General features: G+C 43.6%; 2 protein-coding genes across 3 annotated transcripts in view; one reads left to right on the top strand and one right to left on the bottom strand.

The window, feature by feature from the left end:
• The window catches only part of Ccdc146 (coiled-coil domain containing 146), a 123,893-nt gene that overhangs the window by 31,396 nt on the left and 78,430 nt on the right, over positions 1-14,067 (top strand). The gene's annotated exons all lie outside the window — the stretch shown is intronic.
• Fgl2 (fibrinogen like 2) lies at positions 7,939-13,648 on the bottom strand. The gene is made up of 2 exons (XM_048433525.3): positions 13,003-13,648; positions 7,939-11,199 (listed from the first exon to the last, which is right to left on the bottom strand). Exons 1-2 carry the CDS (start codon positions 13,592-13,594, stop codon positions 10,493-10,495), a joined length of 1,299 nt encoding a protein of 432 aa, XP_048289482.1. The 5' UTR covers positions 13,595-13,648; the 3' UTR covers positions 7,939-10,492.

A 14,067-nucleotide genomic window follows, 5' to 3' on the forward strand; every position in this document is an offset into this window, starting at 1 on the left:
TTGTTGTTGTTGTTTGGTTTTAGTAGTTATTGTGAGCAGATGTTGCTTTCGAAAGTAAGAACTAGGAGAAATAATTCATGCTATTATTCTCTCCTTAAATAAAAGAAAGAACATGCCTTGGAGGAGAAATAAGTTGGCTTTGGATAGCCGTGGGTCTCTGAGACTGGACGTCTTGTGTACCCTTAGCATCCTAAGAACCACTTATACTGAGAATTGAAACGGAAAGTTCAAGTATTGAAATCAAGAATACCCTTTCCAATTAAAATATGTGACTGTAATGTCACGAGAAAGTATTGACATCCGTAGATGGAGCCTTGGGCAGTAAACAAAATGGAGTAGGATTGGGTATCTGGCCATGTTGTACCCAGATTTACAGATGACACTGACCAGCACCATCGGTCACTCTCCGAGCAGCAAAATCAGGTTGTCCGTGGCTAAGCAGTGAGAGGTGCCCAGACTGGGACTTCTACCACAGGCTAGCGGGAGCCTCATAACAAAGTTTGTTTCAACCATGAGATTAACTTTTAAATTAAAACTAATATTTAATTTGTAAAAACGGCACATAGCACAAAATTCAAAGGGCACAGGACCATATACAATGAAAATTAGTTAGCCTTCTACCCCGTTCCACTCTCTGAAGTCCACCCCTCAGAGCCACAGTGACGAGCCATCTTTTATGTCTGTGCACAAACAAGGAAGTGGTATTAGAATGCACATTTTACACATACAAATTTATGTTCATATTGTTTTATGATCCACACAGTATTTCAGTATAACACTTTTTAAGCAATTCTCTGTCCTGAGACTTTGGTCATTCTCAATCTTATGCTTCCATTAGAAACAATGATAGATTGAATAACCTTGTGTGCACCATTTCACACTGGGATTATCAGATTAAAAAGACAAATTCATAATAGTGGAGTTGCTGGGTCAGTGGGTATATTTAGTTCTGAATCTTTATGATAAAATGCATTCATTTTTACATTTTTAGTGATGTTGAGCACTCTCTTGCTCCATCCCGGCATTTTCTGGAACGTTTTCGCTAGCAAAACTGAAACTTCGTGATCATTAAATAGTTACCCACTTCTCCTTTCTGGAGTCCCTGAACCACCCACCCCCCTGCTCCCCATCTCTGTGAGTGTGGCCGCTCCACATCATTCCTGTAAGGGGAATCACACGTCAGTTTCCTGTGTGCAGCTGACTGATTCTACGTAGCATAGTGTCCTGAAGTTTCAGCCACGCTGGAGCCTCTGTCAGAATTTCACCCTGTGTGATTATCCACTCTCGTGTCAGTGAACACCGCAGCTCTGTTCGTTTCTCAGCTTCTCCAAACATGATATACAAATATCTCTTCAGATCCCGTTTGTAAAACATTGTTATATATCCAGAAATGCAATTGCCGGATCATAGTCTGTGTATTTAAACTGTGTCTTCACTGTTACGATGCCTTCCCTAGAAGATTGTAACAATTTGCAACCATATATGTGGCTTTCTTTATTCCAATCAGCTCTGCCTGCTATGTAATGTTTTTAATTATGTTTTTTGTTTTTGAGATTGTAATATAATTAAGTCATACCTCCGTTCCCTTCCTCCAAACCCTTATACATCCTTCCTTGCTTTCTCTCCAATTCATGGCTTCACTCATTAACGGTTGTTGTATGTCCTGGGATGTTTTCTTACTTGGGGGGTGGTGGTGGTGTGTTTTTATCATACCCTTGTATTTACCTTGCAGTAAGGGGGGGCTTCTGTTTCTGCATCAGACTATCCTGAAAGACAGCATACTGGACTAGGGAGGTAGCTCAGTTGGCAGAGCGGTTGCCTAACACAGAGGGTTCTCAGTCTGGCACGGTGGCACATACTGTTCAACCCCAGCATTTGGGAGGTGGAGGCAGGCAGTCAGGAATTCAAGATGTCATCTGCTACATAGAAAACCTAAAGCCAGGCTCAGCCACATGAGATCCGTGGCACACACCACACACACACACACACACACACACACACACACACACACACACACACCATGATAATAGAAAATTTGAAGTTTGTGAAGGCCGACAAGTCAGGAGATGCCCTCCTCGGTAATAGATATTTCACTACTCACAGTTCCTGAGCAGATGGACGCCGTGTGGTGGCAGGGGCCGGGCCTAAGTATTAGAGTAGATGGGGAGGTGGACAGAAAGGGAGAACTGGGGAAGAAGCTGTACCGCGGTGTCTGAGCTAAAGATACAAGGCGAGCTTTTAGGAAGAGCCAATCTAAATAATCCCCATGGGTTTCTGGGGTGTTGTGCGCCCCGAGGTGCTTAGAGCAGCTGAGGTGTGCACTCTGCATTGGTCAGCTCGTCCGAGAGGTGTGCTGGGGAGGCCAAAGGAAGGATAAGATGAGAAGCAGGAAGCCAGAGGCTGGGTGACTCACACAGACCGCATTATCGGGTTGTACAGAGCAAGGTGTGGCCAGCTCAGGCGTGCAGGGCGCGTGGAATGCACCAGCCTGTAGGAGCTAGACATGCGGTTAAGCGGAGGCCCCTCTGTGCTTCCTTTGTGTGTGTCTTTTCTTAACATTCTACTTTTCACTGGGGGCTTGAATTTTTTTTCTTATAGATTCGTAGGAATTCTCTACACACTATTACTTCTAAAGGCCTTTGTGTATAGTGTGCAATCTTTGAGTTTATGGTTCCATTAGTTTTCCTTTGCTCGTGGAGCTTTATTCCCAATATGGAAATGCATCTTAGATGCTTGAATCGATTGTTTCTTTGCAGCTCCAGGGTTTTGTCAGACTTTGAAAGACCTTTGTTACTCTGAGGCTATAAATTTGTTTCCTGTGCTTTCTCATACTACCATGACGATTTGAGTCACATTTGAACCTTTGCTCCATCTGCGGCAGTTAGTGTGAAGGAAAAGGAAGGAGACACCAGCAATGTCAAATCCCTTGTCTTGGGACACAAAAGTGCTTTTCACAGTCTCACCCATGTGAACCAAACTGAAGCACACAGGCACAGCTGGGTAGAGTCATCAATATAAATGGGGGGGGGGCTACAAGAATTAGCTGGTATTAATCCTCAGAATTAGAAGACAGTTTTGCTCCCTGTAATGGGTATGGACTGTGTTTGAATAGCCTAAATTTTAATAATTTGATGGGAGAAGATCAGTAGGTGGTGTGGGAATGATTGGATAAAGATAGTTCCTGGTTCTGCTCCGTGTGCTCGTTGTCAGCGAGGCTTTCGGGTTCCCTGAGTCTTGTTAGATTACTGAAGCATTTTTTTTTATTCCAGTTCATGTCCTTTCTTCACAGCTGCCGCACAGTGACGGTATCATTTCAGGGTTACGTTTACGTCCGTCTTTTCTCTCCTCCTCCCAGAATCCACACACAGGTTCTCTGTAGTCACATAAACACCAGCCCCTGCCCTCACTCCAGAGGGACCACACGGGGAGCCTTTGAACAGGCTGCACTCGCGTGGACAGAATAAAACAGCGGTTCACTCCCTGGCCTTGACCCTCGCCCAGCACAGTTGAAGGAAATGCAGATTCACTGCAGAAAGCCTTGAGAAGCCATGTGGTGCTGCTGAGGTGTCTCCTAAGGAAAAGGAGGTGTGAGTTCCATGGCTCACCCAGTGCAAAACAGGCTAAAATTCCTCCTGAGCACAGGAGATTCCGCGCCTTCCAGACCCTGAAGAGCGCCAGCCTAAAGAGGTCCAGCGGCTCCAGTGTCTCACCCTCCGGCCATGCTTTTCTTTGTAGCTCCACCCACTTTCTCCTTGCTGTCTGTTGCTGTTTTATGAAGCAGTGTTCAATCTTCTTTCCAGAACCTTCCCACCCAACATCCCATGGTCCCCTCCAGGCCCAGGCAGGAGTTGCTGACAGGCGGCCGGAGGAGATTACAATAGTTATATTTGAAGTTTCCTTTGCTTGATCATTGCCACTTCCTGGTCTTCAACAGTCAAATCCCTCAGCAGCAATCTGAGCCACCATCTTTTGTTCCCGCTCCCTGCCAGCACAGCCTGCTGCAGCCAAATTAGTTCCTGCTTCCTCGAGCTCTGGACTTTCCAGTCTGCAGATGCCTCTGCTCCCTACCCGGAGGTACAGCTTCAGCGGTCTAGCCGTTCTGATTTGGGGCCAGCTGGGGTCCCAAGTTCTTCCCCGTGTCTCCCTTGCACACGGAGCTGCTCACTTCTCCCGTAACCTGGCCCTGCTGCTGTGCTGCTCTCCTCTCATGCTTTCCTTCCCTGTTTAAAGCGAATCTGAAGTGACTTCAGAAAGGGCTCACCGTTCTGTGTGTAGCTGCCCTAGGTGAGAGAGAGAGAGAGAGAGAGAGAGAGAGAGAGAGAGAGAGAGAGAAGACACATAATCACCACTTCTAAAGCAAATGTCCAAAGGAGGCATCTTCATTTCTGAGTGCAGTTTCATATAAAGTCAACCTGAGTTCTCGGTGATTTACATATTTTCACATTCCATATGGATGTGTTAGAACCACCATACAATTATCCTATTTTATTTCACAACCGAACCCCTCAGAATATGTGGTAGAAAAGGTGTGATTGTCAAATGTTTTATTTCAGTAAAACAAAAGACCCCAAGATCTAGAGGAGCTGAGCTGTTACAGTTGGGACAATGTTTCAGGCTACAGATGGACCGAACTTGTCAGTCCTGCTTTCAGTTTGAACAATGCTTCAGCCTACAGCTCGTTGGAACTTCTCAATCCTGCTTTCTTTGCCAGCCCTGACATGTGTGCAGGGGCGTGGGACCACTGCAAACAGGGTGAGAATCTCTACCCACAGTTCAGCGTGTTAAACTTCAACCCTGTGTTCACAGTGAAGGTGTCTGTCCTGGTCCACTTCTGCAGTTCCCCACGGTCTGGGTCCCTGGGGGAGGGGAGCTTCTAAGAGTTGACTCCATTTGGTTTTAAAACTTGTTCAAAAGACTGAAGCAATGACTCAGCAGTCAAGAACATGGCTGCTTTTCCAGAGGACCTGGTCCAGTTCCTAGCACCCATGTACTGGCTCACAACCCTCTGTAATTCCAGTTCCAGGAGATCTAATGCCCTCTTCTGGCCATCTGGAGCACTGCATGCATGCTGTACACACACACACACTCAGTCAAACACTCATACAAATAAAATACAAATAATGAAAATCTCAAAGAATTTTAAACATTTCCTCAAATAGAATAGATAGTTTTTAATAAATAACCCTTCCTAATATCATTGATTTTCAAGTGAATCACTTTATAAAATTGTTCTCTTTAATAGATGAAAATAAGAACTTTGGTATTTGCATGAGAAGTCCTCCAGCTTTCAGATAACTTTCAAAGCACTTTGTGTTTGAGCAGAAAGCACCCAGCAGTGAATCCTGCCACGTAACCAGGGAGCACGCCTGCCACAGTAACCAGGGAGCACGCCGTGTTTGGACAGCATGGGGATTTGTTTGCCCTTTCTGTCAGCACTGTTATAAATGTGACTTAGCTTCAGGAAGACAGTTTTTAAACACTAGGTTAAGTAGGGACACTGACACCCTTGAAAATACATTAATTTAAAACTATCTCCTGTCCAAAAAATTATATAATTGTTTTGGTTGGATACAAATGATCTCGGCCCTAACAAGATGTACCGTGGAAAAGTCAGCGGAGGAATGAGACTGGGGGTCACTGTGTGAGCTTTTCTGTAGAAAATTAGTCACTTTTTAAGAAATACACCAAGAACGTCTGGAAACCGGGACCTGGATGATGGCTCACACATGATTGACAGTCGGTAGTTAGCGTCCCTCCCAGGGAAGAAAGCATTGCCTCCTGGAGCAGTGTTCACAAGGCAAACAGAGATGCTGGCAGTGCCCCTGGGCGAGGGTCCAGTGCGGTATTGGTGAACGTTACTAGCCAGACTAGTTGCTGTCATCCTTATCCGGGGTCAGTGCTAGGAGGGTGGCTAGGAATTTAAGTTTAGCTACCTCTCACTTGGATAACTTTTATAAATACTTATGAAAGAAATAGATCAGTATCACTGATATCTCTGATGACTCTCAAATGTGCCAGCTGCTCTCCAGACTCCAAATGTGGATGCTTCTTGCTCCCTTGGCTTGGAACTCGCTCTTCTCAGATCTTTCTCTGCTTTCTCACTCCTTTCTTCACATCTCTGTTAACATGGAGTCTGTCCAGGTCCAGGACCTAAGTTATTTTTAGTTCCAGAGTGGAGGTGTGGGAATGAAAATACAACTCACCTAGATGTAGCAACAGATCACGAAGATCTTAGCATGTTTGCAGAGGGTAATGTGGGGCGCCTTCCTTGGATCCTGGAATTTACTTTCAGGACTGTAGTTGTTTAAAATTCTTAAAGAAAAATAACTTCATTGCCTGAAGGTCCCAGGCAATGAGAGACACAGACACACGACCATTTTCTGATCTAGTATAAGAAAATGAGGGTGGTTTTCTTAGAATTGAGTGGGAATCAAAATGAAAAGTCCTGAACTCAGCAAAAAAAAAAAAAAAAAAAAAAAGAAAGAAAAAGAAAACACAACTCTCATAACTATATCGGGAGGGAGTTTTTAGGGATCCTTTATGAAATCCTGAATTTACATCCTGAAAATCATCCAAGTTAACTCTCCAAACAGCTTTTATATCAAAACGTAAACTACAGGGGACATTCATCAGCATTCTGTTTCCTAGGGAGCAGGGAGAATGACTTAGGTCACATCCACACCTATGCCTGTTCTGTCAGACTGAAAAACACCTCCTCCCCAGGCGACCTCCTAAATTACAGTAGAGGGAGCAGAACGCATTAGCATATCCTTAGGAGGGCGGCAGGTTGTGCCTTGCCAGGTTGCACAGAATTTTGACTGCCATACCACGTAGGAATGTGGCCTGTATGGTCCGGTCAGGTCTCTACAATGGTCAGCACAGAGACGTCTTCCCTCTATACCCTGTGCTCAGTTAGTACTGCCTCCTCTAATCCTCACACATGTGGTGCTTGTCATGAAAATTTCTTCCGGTTTAAACTGGGAGGCAGGGTTACCTGTGTTGTTCAGTGGTAATCTTTATCCTCCAAGGAGACTTTCTGGGACAAGTGCAGGTTAAATGAATTGAGGCAAACTCCACACAGACTTCTCACCTCCAAAAGCCTTTGAGTTTGAAGACATTTCTGGCTTCTCAGCTTCATTAACAGAAGCTGCTATTGAATATCAGTATGTTAATTAGGTAGGCGAACCATTAGAGCAAACCGTTTCTCCTTGACTCCTCTTGGGGAGAATAAATTTTGGTGAAAGGATATATGCCACCAAACTCAATCACTTCTAAAAATTACTCTTCTCTGTCACACTGCCTCCAAATCTGTCTACATATGTCTTCCTTGGCGCTCTTGCTAAACTGGCAAGGATGTGCAGAGACTTCCCCGCTGTGTGATTTTACGCTTCATAATCAGAGCACGCCCTTGTGGGTTCTGATAAGCAGGATGGAGAAGCCTAGAGAAATCAAACCATTCCTTCAGCAAAGAAAGCAATGGTGTCTCCCAGGCAGACAAACAGTGCCTCGACAGACATTGAGGAAGGGAACACCTCAAACTATAAGAGAGCCATGTTTAGGGAGTGGAGTGTTTTGGACTCTCTCATTTCTGGCTCTTCACAGCCGCAGTGAAGACCTTGGCATGGGTCTGCATCCATCAGGAGAGGAGCGCTAACCCCACCTGTAACATTAATGATGGCAAAGGGGAGGGAGAGTTAAACACCACAGAGGAAAAACGGGAAATTCCATACCGAGGGTGTGTCGACAGTATCCTAAAAGGAAATAGATAATGGTGTTCTTCTCTCTGTCCATTTGCTTCCTTTTAAAGAAATAATACTCAGTGTTGTTAAAGATTCAGGGATATTATCTAGGTCATATAAATGTGGTTCAACTTTTCAGATAATAATAGATATATAAATGTCATTTTACAGACAATGTTTCCACATTGAAGGATAGATATGAAGTTTAAATATTTTATTGTACCAGGCTTTAAAGAGACATGAAACATAACCTTAAATACACATCAATGAAAAGATCTTTAAAACAAGAGTTTATTGTAACTACATGCATCCATTTTATCTTTAAAACTTTTTGAGGGGTAAGGGGAAACTATTGAAAGTCAAGAACCAGCCAATATTGGGGTTCAGATGTTTCATATGTTTTGCATATGCACACTCTATTCATCCGATACAGGAATATATTTGGTGCATTCCTGCTTATCAGCAAAATGACCTTCTCATTTAGTGACAGGCGAATCAGCCAAATTCCTAGGAAATTAGTTTCACTCAGCATTTTAAAGGATAATAATGTTCAGTAATAAAGTAATAATTAAAATCAATGTTAGTCACTCAAAGGAAGCCAAGACTCTAAAAATATATATTTGCAAATATGAGCATTGGCATATATTAGTAAATAGTAAAGACAAAGGTCTATTTCAATGAACATGTTAAAGATTATCAAAGTCCACAATATATTTTTAAATGACTGGCAAAAATGATTTAAAAAATAAATTTCTGTGTTAAAGAGTTCATTAGAAAACTATCATAAGAGTATAATAGAAGAAACATTTTGATCCCTTGACTGTGCAAATATACTTTACATGGATTCATTGTTATTCACCAAACTTCCCTGAAAAAGACACACTAAAAATAAGTGTGTACTTTGCTTTGCTATGATCAGCCTATATGATCATATGGCTGGATAAAGCCCAACTTTATGACTGAAGTTCTTTAGACTTATATATTATATATAGTTATATATGGTAGACAGGATTTAAAACATGTATATTATATAATATAAAAATTTTTGTCTTTTTGTTGTTGTTGTTGTTGTTCTGTTTTTTTTTGAGACAGGATTTTTCTATAGCTTCGAAGTCTGTCCTAGAACTAGCTCTTGTAGACCAGGCTATCCTGGAACTCAGTCTGTATATCAAGCTGTACTTGAACTCACAGAGACCGGCCTGCCTCTGCCTCCCGAGTGCTGGGATTAAAGGGTGTGTAACCACACCACCAATTATGCCATTTACATCCAATACTCTACAAAGTATGTAAACAGCCTTTGGAATCTATAGTTTACATTTTGGTCACTTAGTTCAGCATGTATTTACCTTACTCTGGTAATTTAATTGTATTAATAATAGATTAATTTTCATTTATTTACCTGAATGATTCATGTTTTATATTTTTAAAATAATATCTTGCACCTCTTAACGATATTTTGACAATGGCTGCATATTTGAATGTTTAAGTAGTAAAGTCAGTAACTGTCCTCCCTAACTGTATTCAAAGACGCTGAATCTTTACGAACGTGTTTTAAAGCTCGGTTAATATATTGAAAACCACACTGAAACATTAAGACCAAAGTTATGGCTTGCACATTGCATGCTGTGCGGTTCCTTCAGATGCCTGACACACACAGCGCTCACTCGGGCATTTCAGATGTGCATGTGCGGCTGCTTGTTTCTCTCTGCAGAGGTCCTTCTGCACAATGATAAAACAAAACTGCTCCTAAAGCCTTCTGATATGATCCTTGGCATTCCACAATTAAGGAATTCTAAAAGCTCCAGGAATTATATATATATATATATATATATATATATATATATATATATAGGATTAAAATGTATAACATTTGAACTATTTCAAAATTCATCTTAATAAATAAATTTATTCTAGAAAAGTCAGCTTCCTAGGAAGTTGATTCCTCAACAACAGTATTGCTTTGGGTATGGGATTGGCTTTTAAAGTATTAGATAAACTTTTTTTCCCCTCTACCGTGCCTTTCCCCAAGGAAGCCTTACAGTAGCCTAGCACCTTCATTAAAAACTATTGTGCATAAGGAGCAGGGGTTGGCAACAATGTAGCCTTTGCATCGGCTCTAAACAGTGAATGAAGTACCACTAAACCAAAGTCTCCAGGGCAACGTGGTTTCCCAGTGAGGATGGGGAAGGGACACACTACATTCTAAGGTATTTTACTGCCACATTATACATCTCATGAGTATCACTTCAATAAGCTTCGCTACACATATTGTGCCCCTGCTTCTTTTTTAAGAACTAAAATGCTTTAAGGTCGTCGTGGCTCAAAGAAAGCTCTACAGTTCTTGACTACAGATATATGAATAACCTGGGCCTGAAAAGACTAATGTATTTGCAAATATGCATGTTTATTATTGTGAAAATAAAAGTTGCTTATAGAGATGTTTAGCTTGCTGAATAATTTAGCTTTTTAACTGTAAAAATAATAAATCTAGTAGGGAACTTTTAACTAATAAAAATTAAAGGGTTTGCAAATATAATGTATGACTGTCAATACCTCTAGGGCTTTCAAGCATTCATGTATAATGGCAACAAAGTAGTCTTTTTAGATACTTCTAGCTTTATTTTAAAAGCTGTGAAGTTTAAAAGGAAATGTGTTAGCCAAAGCAAAGGACTATAAACTCAGGCCTATGCAAAGGGCAGAAGGAACTCAATGCCTTTAGACAATGAGTGTCTGGAGAGATGAACACTGACAATTTATGGTTTGAAATTCTTGGGTCTCATCATCATCTTGGCCTGCTTAAAGGAGGACCTGTAGCCTCCAGGCTGTGCCTGACTTATCCCCGGCCAGGTGCCCCAGAAAATCCCATTGCGGACACCCTTGTATTTCTGGTGATAATATTTGCCATTTAAGTTTGCAGAGAGACAGGCATCAAACCACCAGCCTGAGCTGTAGTAAAGCCCACAGTTCCCAGAGGGATAGCGGTCATTGTCTCTGTCTGGGGTGGTGAAAAACTTCAGGTCGTGGTTGTAATGTTTACTGAAACGTAAGGCGTCTCCTGCTGTGCCGTTATAGTTACCAATGTGTAATCGGTATTTCAGAAACTCGTTAGCCACGTAAAACTGATCGTACAAGGCATACAGGGTGACCCCATTAAAGTCTTCGAGGTCTATTCTCAAAATCATTTCCCTACTCTTGGTCAGCAGATGAATCTTATCGTTACCCAGCCAAAACTCCCGGTCAAGGTTTCCAAAGCCCGCTTTGTAGTCTTTCCAGTCCCTGGTGAAGTTGGTACTTCCATCAAGGCGAGCCTGTAGCACCGTCCAGCCTCCCCCCATGGTCTCCATGTCACAGTAGACCTCAAAGCTACTGTGTCTGGGATCTGGGGTAACTCTGTAGGTCTCGCTGCTTCTTTTTCCTATCACGTAGTAGTCAGAACAATCTTTGTATATTAGATGTTGAACTGAAAAGAAGGGAGAGAGAAAAGCATGGAATTTTGTTAATAACAGCTATGCATCTGAAGAATTCTTAGACTCCAAAGCAATTTGATAAGTTAGTTATTGGTAACCATGGAACCTGGTTCTGGCACACTCCCCTGGACCTGGTTACGGAGACTGTCGTGCTTGGTAACAGTAGTGAGAACACTAACAGCAAGCAAGACAGGGTAGGTGTAAGCAAGGTTTAGAGAGGGCCAACTCCCTCCAGAAACTCAGCCAAGCTCTGTAACATTTCCAGGTTGAATCCACACATCGTCCTGGTGAGACAGAGTTACTGCCAGCTTGCCTGTATAGTCATTTAGTCTCAAAGAAGAGCAATGATCTCTCCCGCTTGGAACAAGTGGTAGGAGCTAGAACATGGGGTCAAATCTGCCTGGCAGAGAACTTGTTCCCATAACCATGCATGCTTTCCTCTGTCCTGAAGCTGAGGTGAGCCCGAGTCTCCTAGGACCACATCCTAGACACAATCAGCAAAGCTGACAGGCCATGTCCCGAGTAAAGTGTCAACCTTCATTGTGCAGCATTGCGCCATAACTCACATTTTACCTGACAGCTGTAGAGAGGTCCAAGTTAGATAAAGGCTTTCCCCAATAATATACCAATATTACTCTGGATTTATTATCCAGGATGGGATAGTCAACCAGCATTTTACAGTTTGATTTCTAGGAGAAGCATCAGGGTGATTCCGCTCAGTGTAATCAGTCAACAGGGTTTTGTAGAGGTCAGAGACCAACTATTTGTTCCCAGTTGATTTTCATTAAGATTTGAGTCAAGTAAAGTAAGTTTAATATAAGGTACTTATGGGGCAGAAAAATCTATTTGTGTCTATATAGAACTCATAATATTTCATTTCCTAAAAGTTTTAGGAGAAAAGGTAAATAATAGAATTTTTTGTATTATTAAAAGTTACTGTACAGTGCCATATCTAATATACACCTTGTGATGTCACCTAAAACATCAACATCTTCCTGGTGATAAGGGTCACTGGTGGTGGTGGTCCTTGACACCATGACCTGTCACCCCCAGGAGACTCCAAATGAAGTGCTCTCCACTGTCTCGCCAACCTCACAGTCAGGATGGGCACAGATCCTAACAGAGAGGTGGCCTTCTGGAGTGTGGCAACACCATACGAGCAGCTGCCGTGGGAACTCAGAAACGGTGGGAAACAGTGCTACGCTCACAGTAGGCAGTTAGTCTGTGGTCTTTATAAACAGCATTACGATTAACTAACTGGGATGGTGAGAATGGATATGCCACTCAGTCTTAAACCAAAAGTCTGGCACACACACGAAGCTGCTTTTGTTCTATGTATAAAATCTCCCGTTCTCACTAGATAGTTGAGAATCAAGCATAGCGGATTGTTTGCAAAAGCCTTCCAAAGAGACCACTTGCTGCTCTGAGAATCGGCCCGCCCACCCCAGACCTGATTTCCGTGCCCTTAGTAAGCACAGCCAGGAATTTTGCCTTTGGTGTCCAGAGACACTGAGCAGGCTAAACGCACCAGCCTGAGAGGAACCTGTTTCTGCTTGTGCATAGGTCGGCTAGCATAGAAAGTTTAGAGACTGACGGCAAGTGTCTCTATCGAACACGGCTAATAGGATTTTTGTAATTAGGTCCTTTACCACGTCTCATTTGAGCAAATATTTGTTTCTCCTGCCGTAAGGAACAGATGAAAGGCTTATTAACTCACTCTCTCAGGTTAATGTTTATGGCCTCTATCTCGCTACACAGCGTTCATGGACAAACGGTAAGAGCCCCGTCACACCTACCTGGCTGTGACTGGATGTATTCTTGGCTGGGACACTTGGAGCATTTACCGTCCAAACTGTTGACCACAGATGTTAGATTGGCCACTTTGTCGTCGACGTAGGTTTCGATGTTGTTCATATTTACGAGATGGAGCGTCTCCAGGCGCCCCTGCAGCCCCTGAATCTCGTCCTTGGCATTCTTCAGCTCTGAAGTCAGTTTGTTCACCTGACTCTCCAGTTCCTGGACTCGGTTGTCCTCCGGGGCTGTCCCTGCTCCATTCCCGCCCGGGTCTCCATGGTCGTCAGCCTGCAGCCTGCAGTCCTGGCAGGATTTCTTGAGGTTGTTGACAGCTTCCTTGAGGGTCCGCACTTCTTTGAGCACCTCCTCCATGCTGCCAAGCTGCCACGGAAGCTGGAGGGTCAGCGTGGGCAGGGTTAGCTGGAAGGGGCACTGGCTCCCCTCGCACTTCCCGCTGCCCTCCAACCTGGCAGGGCAGGCGGCCTGGGCGCTCGCATCCCCCAGCCCCTCCGTCAGGTTGTGTGCCTGCCCCGCTGCTCTGCAGGCAGCTAGGACGGCCGCGGAGCTCAGCCAGAACCAGCAGGGAAGCCTCATCCTCGAAGTGCCTGCAGCTGCCCTACCCAGCGCTTTAATAGCCGCGGCCGCCTGACTCAGGCTTTCTGTCTTCCCAGAAAAGGGCGGGCACGTTTGCATCACCACTCACAGCGCCTCACCGCCTCACCGGAGGGAGGAGAGGGTCCTCAGCAAGTGCTGCTGGCCAGACGCAGTCCAAACCACACACAATAGAATGCATGCCTGCCGTGGGTGGCCCGCATGCTAGTCAAGATTCACTAGCCTGGTTTTTAATAAAGCACAAGGAAACTCTTTTGTTTAAAAAGCAGTTGTAATACTAACGCTCCAAGTATTGTACTCAATTATACTCACCTCCACTAGCACTAGCAGGGAAAGAGTTTAAAAGTCTAAATTTAGTCCATGAGTGAGCGTCTTCCCACTGAATCGTCTAAAATGGGAAAGATTCTCTTTCCTCCGCAGTTTGAGGCATCAAAGACCTCCTATCCTTGAAGGCT

The sequence above is a fragment of the Myodes glareolus genome, chromosome 27 (assembly GCF_982192425.1).
Source record: "Myodes glareolus chromosome 27, mMyoGla1.1, whole genome shotgun sequence".
Classification (NCBI taxonomy): domain Eukaryota; kingdom Metazoa; phylum Chordata; class Mammalia; order Rodentia; family Cricetidae; genus Myodes; species Myodes glareolus.